This window comes from Lagopus muta, chromosome 17 (assembly GCF_023343835.1).
Source record: "Lagopus muta isolate bLagMut1 chromosome 17, bLagMut1 primary, whole genome shotgun sequence".
Lineage (NCBI taxonomy): Eukaryota > Metazoa > Chordata > Aves > Galliformes > Phasianidae > Lagopus > Lagopus muta.
In genome coordinates this window covers 5,713,149-5,730,047 of record NC_064449.1, presented here as the reverse complement: position 1 = coordinate 5,730,047, position 16,899 = coordinate 5,713,149, and the positions used below count along the sequence as shown (strand labels likewise).

The window sequence follows — 16,899 nt, the reverse complement described above, 5'->3', positions numbered from 1 at the left end:
AGAAGCCTGGGGATTACATCATTGATGTGCCATCATATAAAACCTGTGGTTAATACTCTCAGTTCCTTAGCTATGCCTTTATGCTGCTGTAAAAGTATGGCAATTTTTTTCTTTTGTATTCTGGAGAGCATTCATCTGCACCAAGCACTTTGGTTTTACCCGAGGTCCTGTGCCCTGAGTATCTTTTGCTGAAGCAAAAGAACCAAATGCATGCTGGCATTCTTGTTCTGAGCTCTACTGTTTTGCTACAGACCTATTTGGCCTCAGTATTCCCTGGAAACCCAACAAATCGTTCTCAAAAATACTTTGTGTCCTGTCCATTTATTGTTCAATTTGCAGACAGCTATTGTGGCAGCGAGAAGGAAGTTGTAGGAAGTGGGCTTTCAGAAAGGAGTGTTTGTGTAGCTTGGGGCTCGGGGGAGGAGGAGAGCTGTTCTGTTTAATTAACGAAGATACGAGGGCCAGCTCATGCTTTTTCATTCTTAATAACTTCTCTTCAGTTTAATGGGCCATGAATGTGGCTGGCAGTGCAAATGAGGGCCATGCAACCACAGCGGTGGGTGCTGAGCTGAGTGCCTCGGTTGTTCCCGACTTGTTTTGACAGTAATAATCACTTCAGCTCAGCTCTCTGGTGTTCCTCAGGCTTGTTGCAAGGAGATGATGCAAGCAGCTTCTAGGTTGTATGGAATTTTTGTTCAAACGAGCGGTGCACCATTTCCAGATATTCATTTGCTGGCAGGAAATCCCACTGCTCTGTGTGCATCTTAAATCCTAGACTTCAAACTGGGGAGCCCTATTTCCCAAGATTGTTTGTTTGAGGTTTAAAATTGCGTCTTGCTTGGAAAAGCCTTAACTGTGCAGCAGAGCTGTGAGATAACAGCATTCCAAGTGGGAGGTGTTGATTTCAAGCATGCAGCTTGTCAAAAAAAAGCAAATAGATTCACTTCCTACCATAACAGCATCAAATCAGTGTGCTCCGGCTCGTCCCTTGCAGTGCTGGAGCCTTGTGCAGAGACCACGTGGTGGGTGGTGGTGAGTTCACAGCGAGTCCCAGCAGCTCTATTTTCAGGGCACAGAGCATGACAAACTCCAAATCGCCTTTGGAATCCTCAGTGGAAGGAGTGATGGATTGCAGCTGTGCAGAAGCTGTGGCTGGAAATCGTTGCGCAGGGTCACAGGGGTCCTTTGCAAAGCTCTGGATGGGGGCCATGGAAAGCTGGGACTGCCCTGTGCAGGGATGCAAAGACTCTGAGATGGATTCATCCCATTACTTCTGTCAATACTCCAGTGTTTCTTTGAGGATTTTCCATTGCTTCGCAGCGTTTGGGGCTGAGGAGGGCAGCTCTGCGTATCCATGCACGCGGGTGGAGTTGGAGCTCCTTCAGCTTCTCGGAGAGAAAGCTGCAGTTCCTGGAACTGCTATCTGTGACCACAGGGCCGGGTGGGGCGGGCGGCAGCGGGTGCTGCTCCATGGGACCCAGTGCCCCACGGCACCGAGCCTGGTCCCAGCCATGACCTTCTCCCTGTGGGCAGCGCTCATCCGCCGGATAGTAAGTAGCCATGGCATCCCTCTGCACTGCTGCTCCGGTGCTTTGGAAGTGAAAATATCCAGGTTGCAGAATTGCAGGATGGCTTAAGTTGCAGGGGAGCTTAGAGATCACCCAGTCCAACCTCCTGCTTTGGCTTGGGTGCCAACCACCAGCTCACGCTGCCCCCATCCCATCCCCCCTTCCCCCACTCCTATCCTATCCAATATTGCATAGTTTCTAAGGCCAACCAGTGCTTTTATTTTGTTTTCTTTTAATGTATTTTATCAGTGTGTGTCTGTATGTGTGTATAAATATACACCCAAAAAAACCTTTCAAGAGGCTGGCAAAACTGTGAATTTTGTGCTGGTAGAGCGGATGGTCCAAACTCCATTCCTTTGTGCAGTTATCTATTCAGATCCACTCTTCCAGTAGAGTTTAGCTTCTCCTGTTTGAACGTCAAGCTGCAGGGTGTCATTTGGCTGTCTGATGTCTCAGTCTCTATAGCAAACAAAGATTATTTTTGAAGCTGTCTGTGCAGATTCTACCTTGTGAGATCTCTGTCAACTGCTGCTCCTCGTGCGCCAAGTCTTTATTTCACAGCAGTGCAGAAGAGTTCTTCACATAAATATATGCGTTCGTTCTCAGTTATGGTAAATTTTTGCACTGGCAGGAGCAATATTGTGTGCACATCATTTTCAGGAACTGGAAATTGCAGGAATAATCAATCCTGGATTATTGCCAAAGCAGCTTAATTCCAAGAGAGTCCTGAAAGAGCTTTAATCATAACTTCTGCTTGTAGATGGAGTAGAGCGAGTTGTGAGTCAGTGTCCGACTCTGCTGTTCTGCTCCATCTGAAAATTGCGTTGTGTTTATCATGGCTACTGTTGGTGGAATGATTAAATTGATCCAATCGTGGGGAATTACTGCATTTGAGTACTGGATGGAGAGTGGTGTTTGATTGGGGCCACCTTCCGTGTGTGCTTTCTGTGACGGTAAGTAAGGGAATTCTTCACTTGGGTTTATGTTGTGTGTGAAGAAGAGGCCAGAGCCCTTTTTTAATTGCCTTTTCCTTTTGAAATGCCTCTTTTTGTGGATGATGCTCTGTTTCTTGAGGTCCTTTTAGTGTCTGGCTCTGGTTGTGCACGCTTCGACCTTTTGAGCTTGTTCTGTTCTGAGGGATAAAACAAAGAAGGAACGGGCCACCTGCACAACTTCATCACGTTAATAATTATCTCACATGAAAAACAAACCAACCCTGTCCAGCACAGGTTTGTTCTGCTGTGTCTGTGTGAGTGAATGGCACGGGGCACTGCGAGCTGTGTGATGGACTGGGCTGGTGGCAGACCCAAAGAGCATCACTTGTGCATCCAGGACTGCTGTGTTATGTTCCCTACGCTGTCGTGTTTTAAAGCTTTTGGTGCTGTTTCCATTCATGCTCTTTGTCAGGAGCGCTGAGCTGTTCCAGGGGAAATGGTAATGCCAGCAGAAGCAAATGTATCTGTATGATCTAATTTGGAATCACTCCTGTCTAAAAGCATTTCAGCCATGAACCAATACACACGTAGAGCTCTGAGAGAACCTTCAGTTGAGCAGCATTCTGTCTGAATGCCTTTCCTGCTGCTGCTGGGATGGTGCTATTATCTGGGCTGTGCATGTTTTCTCCTTACAGCCACCATTTTAGTGATAACACAGTGGTTTTTATAAACAGTGGGCAATGTGTGCCCTGAGGGCTCATGTCTGTTAAGGGAGTGTTGGTTCTGTCCCACACAGGGCCTGCAAGGAGAGTTTGTAGGAACCCAACCACGTGCCCGTGCCAAGGGAGAGGAAACACTGTGTGGTTTCTAAGAGCAACAAGGCAATTTCTTCTGCCAGACATCTGAGTGCCAGGGGAAGCACCTTGCTGCAGGTGGGGATGGATGGAAAAGTGGAGGAGTTCAGCTTGCATCTGTCCATCCATGGGCATATGGAGAAATGGAGGTTAAGAATTACATCCAATGAGCTACGAGACGTGGGGACATCTGAAAGCAAGGAATTTTGTGTAACTCCCCAAATGGGCACCTTGAGTTTTGCAGGCTGAGAATTGTCTGGCAATGGTGCTTTTTAATATTGGAACAAGTAGCTGAGCCTTTTATTGCCTTATTTCACTTGGTGTTAAAACAGACCACTTTGTCAGCAGCAAATAGCAGCAGTAGGACTAGAAAATGGCAATTGCTGATGGTACACTTGAGGGAATAAGGAAAAAAAAAAAGATGCAGGCATTTGCTCCCAAAGATGCAAGCATTACAGAACTTCTTGAGTAGCTCCTGCCTGTGCTGCTTAGCTATCCTGAATCGTCAGCCTCAGAGCAGCATTCTTCAGATCCACAGAAGTGATGGCACAAGAAACCACACGGCTGGTATGGCACCAAGAGCTGTGTTTGTGTCCATGCAGGGCAACGGATGTGTTTGGGTAACTCTACTTCAGTGCTCCTCTCCATGCAGATGCAAAGCGAAAGGTACAGCACTGCTACGTTTTGGTGCACAGGAACATCAGTCTGCTGCAAATCGAAGGTGCCAGCAGCAGCAGCTGGCCCACTTCTGTCCCCAAAAGGGAATGGTCCTCGGATGCACTGATCCCCTTTTTATTTCATGCATCTCCTGCCTTCATCAGATAATTCCTTCAGGTATGAAAGGTCAAAGTAGAATGCAGCGAAGGAAAAACGACCCACCAACTTTGCAATCTGCCCTACTTTCTGTGCTGTATTTAAACTTTCCAGTAACAACCATCCATTTGCCAAGGGCTTTCTAGTGTCTGGCCTTCTGCTTATTTATTTATTGATGGTTTTTATTTTGAAGGTCTTCCAAAGGAAGTGTTCGAAAATGAAAGCGCTTTTTAAAGCTAGCAAGCTTTAAACATCAATGGAGCTGACGTTTCCCCTGTGTGCTTGGGGGGCTCTGTGCAGAACTCCTGTTGTTGCATGGGTGAGATAAGAGTTGCTAAAACAAACTAGCTGGTTTCTACCTTTAGAATGGGTTGTTTGGCCAGGAGATCGGTGCTCATGTTGTAGAGAGCTGTGGTTTGGAGCTCACAGCCTTTTTTCTACCTTCAAGTGGAATCAATCGATTCGAAACCACAGCGGGAAATAAAACCGAAGCCGTTCATCCCAGGGATGAAGGAATAATGGTGGGTTTCATTTGCTCTGTTGCAGGACCAGCTGAAGCAATGCTTCACAAGACAGCCCCCTGAAGCCAAGGACACAGACACGTTGGTGCAGGAGCCCGACAGCCAGTATGGCACCTGGAGCGAGCAGCGGCGCAGCGGGGACAGGTGAGCACCATCGTCCTGCCTGGGCTGCTTCATGAGAAGCACCCATCCTTCTGGTTTTTGCTGCAAGCACTCAAGTGTGCTTGTGCACATGTATGGTTTTCTAAAGTTGCACGCTCCTGTTGCAGTGGGTGTAAGGTTTCTTTAGTCTATAGGTGAAGAAATATTTCGCAGGTGTCCGCCAGCAGCAATGAATTTAAGTGCCACCCCCAGGGAGAAAGCAGTAGCACCACTTTTATAGGCAATGGCAAAAACAGCTTCGACTGGAATAGATCTAACAAGTCTGCTGGTGCATGAAACACACAAGCAGAATGGTATTTTCTAGTGCTGAAATGATAGAAGATATGGGAAAAGTTATTTTCTCGATGATCGGCTTTAACTAAGGTAGCGTAGTTTTACATTGCATTTGTTTCTTTAATTGCAATTAGAAATGTATAGTTGCATGTTTAGAATGTGATTACCTACTTGTGTGATATGTGGGTCTGATGGGTAGAGCTGGGGATGGGCAGAGGTTCTGCTGTAACTGTCCACTTTTTTCCCATCAGGTAGGTAAGGATGTGGTCTGACCATGGTTGGGCAGGCTGTGTGAGCAGTTTTGGGCTTTGGTGGGGGCAACCAGCCTATGGCAGGGATTGGGGGAGCTCAGAGGTCCCTTCCAACTCAGCCATGCTGTGATTCCATGATTCTGTGATCTTTAAGGCCCCTTATAACCCAACCATGCTGTGATTCCGTGACTCTGATCTTTAAGGCCCCTTCCAACCCAGCCATTCTGTGATTCTGTCCTGCTCAAGCCAATGTCTCCTCTGCTCAAGATAATGTGGAAATAGCGTTTTTCCTGCTCTTTTTTGATGCTGTTTCGTTGAACTCTTACAGCAGGTATTAATTCTACTTTGTGTATTTTACACTTGAGAACTCTGAGTTATAAATATATATATATATATATATAAATATTATCGCATATGAAGTCAAGGGGAGCTTTCAGCTGACAGAGTGACATGCCAGCATCCAGCTTTTCTGTAAAATGAACTGTGATTTTAGTACCTTGTAGGTGTTTTTGGAAATCAGTTTCTTAACCAAGGTGCTTCTCTCAGCTCCTGAAGAGACAGCTATTTCACACTTGAAGGATTAGAAAAGCAGCAGAGAAAATGCTTGGTTTATTAAAGTATTGAACTCTCCATCCTCACATCCTGGCATTTTGTTTCCTCTGTAGCAAATGTTTAGTTTTTAATTCCTGTACCGTGTAACGATGCCTACAGCTCTGCTTGAAGCTTCCACCTTCTGGCATTTTCCAGTCCTGGAGCCACGAAGGGGATCATTTTATCCCCCTTAGGAGCATTTCATTGATGCATCTGCATATGAACTCATTTTCTCTGAGAGGAAGGGAATTTCAAAATAAACCATGACTACATGGCAACAGGATATACATGGCCCTGCTGCTCAATGAGCTGCTTGGAGGGGGAGGAAGGATCATTGTCACCCAGGGCTGAGTCACTGTGGAGCAGGCATTGGGGCTGCTCTGGGCTCGCTGCAAAAAGCTGCTTGGAATGGAGGGGCATGGTTGGACTTGGAGGCAGGAATTGGGTTCCTGATTAGCCTATCTACAAGATAGTGCTATTTTCTCAAGCAGTCGAGTGAGCATTTCCAAACTGATGTCATAGAAAATCCTCGGTTACAGATTGAAACAGACTTCATAAGGAAAAACAATTAACTTTTATGGGAAGTGGCTTTTTAGATCGCACGCGAAAGATTTTCATAGAGCGAGTATTTGCAAGTGTTGGTAATGTACTCAAAGCAATATATCTGGGTATATTCATAAAATGTGAAATCTTAATCAAGCAGTAGAAAAAGATACGTAATGCCTCTCCGTAATGAGAGCTGGAAGCATTCTTTACATTACAGTATTTGACCATTGTTCCAAAGGAAGTTTTTCCCCTAATTTGCTAATCAGCTGGAGGAGCCCGCTGTGCAGAACTGATGGTGCTGTTTCTCCTTGCTGTGCTGCAGTGTGTGATGGAGCTGTGCAAAGAGAGCCCATAGGAGAGGGGATGAATTAGAAACCACCAAGCAGTGCAGGTTCAGTGAGAGGAGCTGTGTTTCTCCTTGCATTCTCCCATGGATTTTCAGGGTGAGCTCTGCACTGAGTTGCACCAGCTGAAGTGCTGGGCTGCCAAAGGGGAGAGGCTTTGTGGAGGTGTGAGATCAGGGAGGGTCCTTTAACACAGCTCTCATGCATTTCTGTGAGAGGTGTTATGCCTCCGGATTGCATCTCCTTTTCTCTACATTATTCTGTATTTCGGTGGATATTTAGATCCACTAATGCTGCAGATAGCAAATACCATTTCAGGTAAAGAATGCCAGACCAAGCTTTCCCCTGGAGCTCATTAGTACCGTTCCTTAATTATCTCAGGGCCCACTGCTGGAGGAGGGAAGCGGCATTCACCACCCACGAGCTGGAACGCTCTGTGCAGCATTCCCTGTGCCAGGCTGGAAATTATCTCACGTCCCAGTGGTTGGTGGTGGTGGCTGTTCAGCAGCGGGCTCCTGAGTGCTTCCCTTCCAGGATTTCCATGGCCTCGGTTGGTCTCACACACTGAGGTCTATTGTTCAAAAAGTGTGTTTGGATTCCTGTGTGTTAGGTTACCTCGTGACTGTTAATGTGTGATGCAGAGTGTCCTTGCGTGTGTTTGTCCACCCTGAAGTCTCATAGATTTCATTTTCTTCACCCACAGCTTTGTGCCTGAATCTCCTTCATCAGAAAATGATGTCATTTCCACGAGAAAGCAGCCACCAAACAGCCAGCCGTCATCCCTGTCCTCTCAAACAGAGCCCACCTCCCTGGCTGACCGCTGTGACTTCTCTAAAGACCAAAGGAGCACAAGTCTGGACCGATCCAGCACTGACATAGACTCTACGGATGGGACTGAGTTACCTCCTCCAGGAGATGCCTATCCTGATGGAAAGACCACTGACTTCTCCTTCATTGATGTAAGCTATTGTGAGGAAAAGGCAAGCTCTCCTTCTCCGTTAGCTGTACTGCTGCCAGCACCAGCCACCACAAAGCGTTCCCTTCTGCAGACTTTGCCCTCTGTCTTCTGCCTTTTCTTTATCGTAATGAATTTTTCCAGCTAACTTCTCATTTGGAAAAGGCTAAGGGTGAAGGCTATAGCTAAAGATGTTTATTAATAACTTTCTTATGGATTGAGGAGGTAATGCTTTTTTTCAATGCCATGCTGCTTCACTTGTGGTCTACTTGTTGCTGGTAAGGTGGCGTGGAATTTCAACGGATGGCAATCTGTCATCATGTTAAATTAAATTACAGCCCTCTGCTACACCAGGACTTAGTCTAGTTGTCCTTTTTAGATCCCAGTCTCCCTCTTGGCCATCAGCTGTTACTAGCTAGCAAGGCCCGCATTCATAAAACACTTCAGCAACCCAAATGCCGTTTATTAATTCATTTAGTGAACCTAATTCATGCAGATCAGATGTCCACAGCCAAGAGAGATCAAAGGCCCAGCGTTGCACCCAGTTAGCCACAATGCAGCATCTCCTCATCATTAATTCTCTTTAATATAGCTTCATGCAAGAAGAATAATGATCAGGCAAATATATATCATTTAGTTGAACTGTAGGGTTTGGTGCAAATGGGGTGGGGAGCCGTTATGCAGGGGGTGGCTTTTATTTTCAGTCTGGTTTGTTTCTCTTTATAGCAAACCACTGTTCTGGACTCCAGTGCCCTGAAGAACCGCGTGCAGCTCAGCAAGAAGAGACGCCATCGGGCTCCTCTTTCCCACTCTCTGAGGAGAAGCAGAGGGCTGGAGTATGAAAACAGATTTTCACTGACGGAAGAATCGGGCAGTGCGTGGATGTTTAAAGATTCCACAGGTATCCCTCAGCTGTCTGAAATAATGAGGTGTAATCAACTTGGTTGCAAGGGCAGCAGTTTCTCAATGTTGGAATGCACCCGGAGTTGCACTGTAGTCTAGCAGTAGCTTCTTCCTGCCACCTCTGGGCCATCCTCTGAATTGAGCCTTCCCCTCCGTTCCTTGGAGCCTGGAGGGAGCTCTGATGCCATGAGCTACCGAAGACTGAAGTGGAGGAGAGCTTCCATCTCTGTTAGTTGTGGCAGCTGGCATAAGACAAGCTTGTTTGTGGAGAAAATAATGAGTGAAGGGGTTGTGGAGCCATTAGAGTCCGAAGGGACCCCCAAAGGCCGTCTGTTCCCACTGCCTGCAGTGCACAGGGACACCCACAGCTCCAGCAGTGCTCACAGCCCTGTGCCCTGAGCGTGGCTGTGTGCAGGGATGGGGCAGCACCAGCTCTCTGGGCACCCTGTGCAGTGCCTCACTGCCCTCAGTGTCAAAACTTCTTCCTTATATCCTTCTCAAATCTCCCCTCTTTAAGTCTGAAACCATTTCCCCTTGTCCTTTCACAACAGATCCTCTTTAGAGTCCATCCCCTTCTTTCTCACAGCCCCTTTAGATACTGAAGGGCCACTCTCAGGTCTCCACAAAGCGACATTCATTAACTTAGGAGTACCTTTGGTTCCCTTCTGTCAGCCAGCAAGAAATCTTTCTGTTGCTGAGTGTTCAGGGTGATTGTTGCTCCATTGGAGCACTGAACTCATTACAGTGGTGCATTACTATTATTCTTAATACATTTTTGAACAGAAGCAGAGTTCTAGAACAACTTAGAGGTGGAAAGCTTGCTGAACATATATATTTTCTTTTAAACAATTGATTAGAAGAGAAGAAACCTATGCAACAAGAGGATTCTGATGAGGAAGAAAAGACACTGCGTTCTGGGAGACTGTCTGCTATGCAAGGTCAGAGGCTTCCCATATTTCCAGGAATGGACCACTCTGTTCTCAAGGTGAGTGAAGGCACAGTTTGTTGGATCATTTGTTTATAAATGTGTGATGGGTTTTGCATTGCACAGCCTTCCTGCTGCCTTAAGAAGGACCCCTGTTCTTTATTTTCACTTTTTAGGCCCAGCTGCGGAAAAGACACGAATCTGAGAGTCCTGGTGAGCCAAGTTCTGCTCAGCCGTTCAAATCCCCTAAACCACAGCTTGGAACTGGTAGCAGAATACTGCCCTCCAGTGTAGAGAAGGAGGAAAGGTGAGAGACTTCCACCAGAGTCAAAAAGATGCAAGGAGGGCTCCTGAGGCTGGAGAAAATTGTGTAATTCTTTTTTTTTTTGGTTTGTTTCATTGGTGAATTTTCATTATTAAAGAGTGTGTTTTTATATCCTAGGTCAGAGGAAAAATCTCCTCAGTGGCTTAAGGAGCTGAAATCAAAGAAGAGACAGAGCCATTATGAGAATCAGGTTTGATAAAGGTATCTTCTGATGCTGAAAGTGGGGCTTTGCTAAATGAAAGCATGCAAAGACAAGAGAGATATGGAAAATATTTCCTTACCGTGTCAGTATAGCAGCTGTGTAAGTGTAAATATTAAAGTAGACTGCATTCCTGGACACATTTATTTACACTCGTTCTCTGCAGTCGGTTTTGCTTTGACACCTCTCAGCCCATTTGTGCTGCCATTCCCTGGTGCTTCTATTGACCAGCAGCAAGGCAGCCACTGGGCTGGATGACCTTAGAGGTCTTTTCCAACCTTTATGATTCCATGATTATGATTGTATGAAGTGAGACTTGTACACAATATGAGCATGCTGATTTTCAGCAGCATTCTGGGCAGCTCTTGGATGTTCAGTGCGTTGAATAGGACAAGACCACGATGACACTGCGCCAGTAAACAGACATTTGTGGGTCTTTGCTACTGCAGATGCTAAAAAGTGCTTCACTGCTGTTGTGGTTGGACCAGATGATCTTAGTGGTCTTTTCCAACCTATATTCCATGATATTCCTTGACCATTCATTCATTTACTTCAACAATTTCTGTGTTGTTTTTTCCTTTTCAGATAGCGATTCTAGCTAGAAGAAGATAAAGAAGTTTAACAGAAGCCTTAACTCATCTGAACTTAAAATTCACACGTCATGTTGCTGCTGTTTGCTTCCTGCCTCAACTGCTATGTGCATGGTGCCTTCCTGTTTTGTGGAGAAAGCTGCTTAATATTCATAGTCAAATACAAAGCTGTATCTTTCTGGATGTGGGAGGATGGTCACTTTAGAGCTACCTGGAAGAAGAACCAGTGGTTCATAGCACTGACTTTCAGAAAGATTGTCGTGTTTGGTGTAGGAGTGCTGTGCACTGGAGAAGTCCCCTCGCTGTAGAACAAAGACTTCATTCCTACCCGGATGCTCAGCACCTGAAAAGTCCGACTTGTGGTAGATGGGTGTGAGGCTGGGCTTTGTGTTTGTTTATGAACATCAGGATTTTAATCACATTTATCTTTTTTGGGGGGGTTAGAAAAAAAAATAATAGCTCCTATTGAGAAGGAAGTTTGTGGAATGTGAGAGTGGAAGAACAAATGATGTTTACTGCCATACTGAAAAAGGAAACTTGATGATTTTTTTTGTACAATGTATTTTTGATTGGCTTCTACTTCCGTGTGCTCTGCTGATCCGGCAGATGGATCTCTTTCTTTTTCTTTTCTTTTCTTTTTTTTAGATGAACAAATTGTTAATTTTGGGTCACCCTTGAAGTGGTGCATTCAGTGTTTTGTCAGCATGTGGGATAATTGCTTCATCGGAATGTCTTTCCTACAAAAAAGGATCAAGCAATAACGTCAACCAGTTCTCTTTAAAAAGATATATATACATATATACATATATATATATAAAAAAAGAATGTAAATACTGTTTTTTTATAACAAAAAAAAAAGGAAGACAAGAGGGAGGATGTTCTACTCATATCAGGGTTCCAGTCGATTGTCGAACGTCACTTTCACAGCAGTTTGGATGATCCCACTTCATGTTTTTATCCGTTGATCTGTAAATACCCGTTTTAAGTTCTGTTTTTATGCCGACTGTGTGGGACGGCCTGACTGTGAGCTGCGGGCTCAGATGATTTCCTTGTCCTTCTTTTGCTAAGGCTGAGGTTCCGGCAGCCGCGCCGATGGCCTCAGGCGTAACGCGGCTCTCAGGCTGCCGCTGGGTCTCCGTGTTTTGAAGGCAGGTTTGGCTGTCAGGCACGATGGCCCTTCGGGGCACACCTGATCCTTTCCCCCATCAAGTGCTCTTTTCAGCAGCCCGTAGGAGGAGCCGCCTGTTGCTCCAGCCCCGCTGCCGGGCGCCCTTCGCTCCTGCAGACGCAGCCACCAGCACTGAACTTTTCCTCCTTTTCTCCTCCACCATCCCAGCTCCTCAGAAGGCTTCCATTCCAGCAGGGCTCCCACAGCAGTGCTGCTGCCTGCCGAGCCCCTCGCTGCCAAACCCGTGTGCCACTGCTCCTCCTGGAGGAGCCGCCCTGCTCATGGGCACGGCAGCACGCAGGGCCCATCTGCACATCTGCCCAGCTCCGCTTGCAGTAGCGGCTCCTCGCACTTCATCAGCACGGCTCTCTAATTAAAACCCTTCCTTGCTGCCATGCCCCATTGCACACCGTTGCCCCCGTCCCATCTGAAGCCTCTTCCACCTCCCAACTCGCCGCCTGACCTTCCAGCCCCGAGCCATGGATGTCTGCTCAAATGGGGTCAATCACAAGAGCTGCCCGGAGCCGATTCTCAACAAATTGCACGTTTTCTTCCCTTCTCGTTACATCGTGGTGGAAAAGGCAGATCTGAGGTCAGCTTTGTGCGCACGTCTGTTGGAATTTTTCAGGCAGCGTTCACCAGCTCAGTCCCACTTTAAAAAGGATCTAGAAATCAGGTAAATTCCCCCTGCTTACCAGATACTTAGGCAGGCTTAATTCAGCAGGCTGACGGCGTTGCGTTAGCGCTCATTGGAGAGCTGGCTGCTCCACGGTCTGACAGATGAAGGCAGAGATTCTTTGCCCACAGCCTTGGTTCTGTGTTTGGGGAACAAATGCGTATGCATTTCCACGTCTGCTTGGACAATGCACTGAAACTGACTGTATTTAGTAGTTCAACCTACTACTGAGAAATGTTTAATGCTTACATGTCTAATTAAAAAGCATCTTTAGAATGGTGTTGAATGGGAAAGTGTCTTTTCTGCTCTATTTCTTTACATTGTATAAGAGTTGAATATCCCTACTTCCTTCTCTGCAGGTTCTCACTGTAATAAAAGATCTATGAACATGTTCCTATGTGATAAATGGCAGAACAGACTGTAATACACTTTACATACACGTTTCTTTTCTTCACACGCTTCTGTTGCCACGCGCTGTTTGCTGTTCAGGTGAGGTGGGAACGTGCCCTTAAAGCGGTGCGTTCATCAGCTCTGTGTTAATTAGAGACACCTAATGAGTCAGTTGGGCTGTGGTGTGATCCCAGGGCAGGCTCCCACAGCCCATCGTGGTCCCATTGGGGGTGAGCCAGTCTCTGCCTTGGGAGGGAACCATGGTGTGCGTCCCGCTCTGCCCCAGCTGAGCACAAGTGTTGGGAAGGAGGAGCAAGTGGTTTCTCTCATGGATTTGACCTCTTTGAGCAGGAGCAAGTCAGCAGTGGTCGCTTTTTCTTCATCCACATGAATTACAGAGGGGGGAAAAGGTGGGCTTTGAGGGAGGACATGGCTTTGGGGGCAGGAACAAGGCTGTAAGATGGGTTTGGGGATCTGCGCGCCTTCGCCCTTGCCTCCATGCTGTGAGCAGCCCCCAGCAGCTTCAGTGCCCTGCACGGTGCTTGCTTGTGCTCTGCCCCAGCCCTGCCTTTTGCTGCTGAGGGGAGAGTTTTCCAGAGCTCCTGGCAAGAAGCTCCGTGAACGTGCTGACGCTGATTTCGACGTTAATCTGCGGCACATTTTTAAGGGGCGGCCGGGAGAAATCCCAACGCTGCTCCCATGCAGCGCCGCGCGCCCGCCCTATTGAGATGAAATCTCACGGATGGAATCAAGCGGACGCGGCTGCTGCATCAGCATCCGAGCAAAGTGCTGCCCTGGGCAGACGCAGCCCATAAATAGCGCGGCCGCAGCTGAGCATCGCCGCGGGACACAGCAGGAGAGGTGTGCGGCGCAGCCGGGCCGGGGCGAGGAGCGGCGCTGCGGGGTGTCATTAACCGCAATTAACCAGAACGGCACGCGTGGGGCTTTGCTTGGATCCCGCTCCTATTAACCCTGTAGCAGTGGGGAGGGTCAGGTGCCTCACCTGAAGCCGATGCTGCGTTAACGGCCGCGATTTGGGTTTTCCAGGCACGATGACCGAGCAGCAGAGTCCCCCCGAGCAGATGGTGACTGGGGAGGGCGCTGGTGAGCGCGGTGGCAATTATAAGGTATGCGGGGATGGTGGTGACACGCTGCCTGTGCGTGTGCTTGGTCACTGTGGTGTCACCAGCACCCGAGTGCTACGTGGTGAAGCCCCTGGCTGCGCCGGTGCCATCAGAGCCACCAGCAGCAGCTGTGTCCCGGTGTGTTTGTCACCTCCCCGTGATTTTTCCTCTTGGGCTGCAGTGTGTGCAGCTCCAGGAGATGGAGCACTGCTGCGGCTCTCTGCTCGGGCGGTGATGAACTGCTGTTTGTGGGTTTGGGCTGAGAGCTGTGGGTGTCACCTCTATCCTGCGTGCCACCCCGTGACCCAGACTGGGGCTTGCAGCTGGGACCCCCCCAGGGTGGGGATCTGCCTCAGCGCTGCATGGCAGTCTGTGTGAGGCAATGGGGCTTGAGGTGAAAATACCCAAATATGAGCTCTTTCTCAGGGCTGGATCATGCCTGGGATGTGGTGGGACTGGTGGGAGCCAGCACTGGGCCACGGATCTACCATCGGTGGAGCGCTGTCCCTGGCATGGGGATGTGATGCTAACATCCGTGTGGGTCTGGCGGGCTCCAAGACTGAGTGCTCAGCTCAGCTCTGTGCTGGCACAGGATGCGCAGCCACCCACAGCAGCTGGTGCTGTTTCTGCACCCCCAGATCACCATCTATGAGCTGGAGAACTTCCAGGGCCGCAGGTGTGAGTTGAGCGAGGAGCTCCCCAACGTGGTCGAGAAAGCTCTGGAGAAGGTGGGCTCCATCCAGGTGGAGTCCGGCCCGTAAGTTGGGGGGTGGGACTGGGATACAGCTACCCTGGGCCATGTCCCCCTGCGGGGAGTGCTGACGTGCTGCCCTGCAGATGGCTGGGCTTTGAGCGGCAGGCCTTTGCCGGGGAGCAGTTTGTGCTGGAGAAGGGTGACTACCCGCGCTGGGACTCCTGGTCCAACAGCCACAACAGCGACAGCCTCATGTCCCTCCGCCCCCTCCAGATCGTGAGTAGTGGCAGTGGGGGGCACAGAGGGCTGGAGGGGGTCGTGGGGTTATCCCTAACCCATGTCCCTCTTAGGACAGCCCTGACCACAAGATCCACCTCTTTGAGAATGCTGGCTACACCGGGCGCAAGATGGAGATCGTGGATGACGACGTGCCCAGCCTGTGGGCCCACGGCTTCCAGGACCGGGTGGCCAGCGTCCGGGCCCTGAACGGAACGTAAGGGTGACAGCGGTGGGACGGGGCAGCTCTCCTGTCCTGGGGACAGCAAATTGTCCCCACGGCCCCACTGAGCGCTGCTTCCATGCGCAGGTGGGTGGGCTATGAGTACCCGGGATACCGGGGCCGCCAGCACGTCTTTGAGAAGGGCGAGTACCGGCACTGGAACGAGTGGGATGCCAACCAGCCCCTGATGCAGTCGGTGCGCCGCGTGCGGGACCAGCAGTGGCACCAGCGTGGCTGCTTCGAGAACAGCTGAGCGTCGTGCCGGCCCTGCGATGGGCGGTGGTGATGCTACCGCCGGTGCCATCGGTTTGGTGTTCTTTGTGCAAAAACCTCAATAAAGCTCTGAGCTGAGGCTGTGGCGCTGCGTGCTCAGGGTGGGAAGCGGGCGCAGCCGGGGCGCACGGAGCGGGTGCAGTGTTACATAAAGGCTGCGGCCGTCCAAAACCAACAGCCCCGGGGCTGTGTCTCGGGGCGCTTGCCAAGGGTTTGTTCCCTTCTCAAAGCCTGGGCCGTGGGAGCGATGCCCCTGAGCACAGTGGGACCAAGGCTGGAGCACGGCTGGGCATGTGGGCAGCTCATACGCTGTGCAGCACCCAGAGTGGGGCTGACCCACAGCTGGACTGTGCCCCATGTATAACCCCCAGCGCCTCGCACAGCCCTCAGCCTCCTGTGCATCCTTCATCCCTGGGGCTGCTCCTGCACCACACACTGCAGCACTGTGTCACATCCAGAGCTGTTGCTTCCCAGGCTGATCTCCCCAACACTTCCCTGCAGCCCCTTTCGTTGCAAATGCATTCTGTGCCATGTGCCATGCTGTGAGCTCAGTGCTGGTGCAGCCACCAGGGATGCCAGGCATGGCATGACCTTGGCTGTGCATGTGGCCCTGGTGCCAACCAGGTGCATTGGGCATCTCCTGTACCCTGTCCTGCTGGTCCCACTGTGTTGGGATGAGGCTGTCCCGGATGGGGCATGCAGCAGGGCAGAGCCTTGGGGCCAACTGCTGGATCCTGCTGTGAGCCCCAGAATTAGAGGAGGACCCATCCTGGCACTTGTGCCCAGGTGGTGGTACTGTGAGCAGCTGCATGGGGTGTGGAAGTAGTGGTGATGTCTGGGACTGGAAACAGGGATGAGGGATGGGTCACAGCTACCTGAGCACCCCACGTGTGTGGTTGTCTGGGACACATGGGGACATGCTAGTGGGCATGGTGGGGGTGGGTTTGGGTTGGACTGGATAAGGTCTTTACCTACTTTTATGATTCTCTGCTCGGTGCTGCGCCATGTGCCCTCACCCTGGGCTTGGGGGACCCTCGTGGGGGATGGTGATGGCAGCTGGGCACCTGACCACCCTTCACACTGTGTGCCTCTGTCCCTAGCATTGGGGATGGAGAAGGATCCTGCTCTGGGTCTGTTGTATCAATGGATCACACACCAGAGCTGCCAAAAGCCATCCCTGGTGTGAAGCAGTTTCCTGCAGTCACAGCTCCGTGTGGCCCCATGAGGGTGCTTGTGCTTCCTGAGCCGTATGCTATGCTCTGATTGTGTGCTGCCGTCCTGTGTGCATCAGGGCGAGTGCTGATGGACATACCGGGGCAG

The 16,899-nt window shown here is 49.6% G+C and overlaps 2 protein-coding genes across 7 annotated transcripts in view; both read left to right on the top strand.

The window, feature by feature from the left end:
* KIAA1671 (KIAA1671 ortholog) overlaps window positions 1-13,055 on the top strand; it is a 46,813-nt gene extending 33,758 nt beyond the window's left edge. For 5 of the 6 annotated variants that reach the window (XM_048964121.1, XM_048964123.1, XM_048964122.1 and 2 more), the window contains 7 exons: window positions 4,717-4,835; window positions 7,562-7,817; window positions 8,540-8,714; window positions 9,574-9,701; window positions 9,818-9,948; window positions 10,084-10,167; window positions 10,751-13,055. In XM_048964121.1, coding sequence (XP_048820078.1) covers window positions 4,717-4,835; window positions 7,562-7,817; window positions 8,540-8,714; window positions 9,574-9,701; window positions 9,818-9,948; window positions 10,084-10,162 — 888 coding nt within the window. In that variant the 3' untranslated portion in view covers window positions 10,163-10,167; window positions 10,751-13,055. Of the gene's footprint in view, window positions 1-1,442; window positions 1,551-4,716; window positions 4,836-7,561; window positions 7,818-8,539; window positions 8,715-9,573; window positions 9,702-9,817; window positions 9,949-10,083; window positions 10,168-10,750 lie in introns of those variants that run through there. The other variant, XM_048964124.1, reaches the window with a different exon arrangement.
* A 614-nt stretch (window positions 13,056-13,669) lies between these two features.
* On the top strand, window positions 13,670-15,569 carry CRYBB3 (crystallin beta B3). The gene is made up of 6 exons (XM_048964127.1): window positions 13,670-13,850; window positions 14,037-14,116; window positions 14,752-14,870; window positions 14,951-15,083; window positions 15,158-15,300; window positions 15,394-15,569. The coding sequence occupies exons 2-6, from the start codon at window positions 14,042-14,044 to the stop codon at window positions 15,557-15,559; spliced, it is 636 nt and encodes a 211-aa protein (XP_048820084.1). The 5' UTR covers window positions 13,670-13,850; window positions 14,037-14,041; the 3' UTR covers window positions 15,560-15,569.
* Window positions 15,570-16,899: the final 1,330 nt, after the last annotated feature.

Bases quoted from the DNA above. Each gene is read 5' to 3' on its own strand.
- CRYBB3 (XM_048964127.1), top strand. From the start codon at position 14,042: ATGACCGAGCAGCAGAGTCCCCCCGAGCAGATGGTGACTGGGGAGGGC. The intron at 14,871-14,950 runs GTAAGTTGGGGG...GCTGCCCTGCAG, and splicing joins ATCCAGGTGGAGTCCGGCCC to ATGGCTGGGCTTTGAGCGGC. The intron at 15,084-15,157 runs GTGAGTAGTGGC...TGTCCCTCTTAG, and splicing joins CCCTCCGCCCCCTCCAGATC to GACAGCCCTGACCACAAGAT.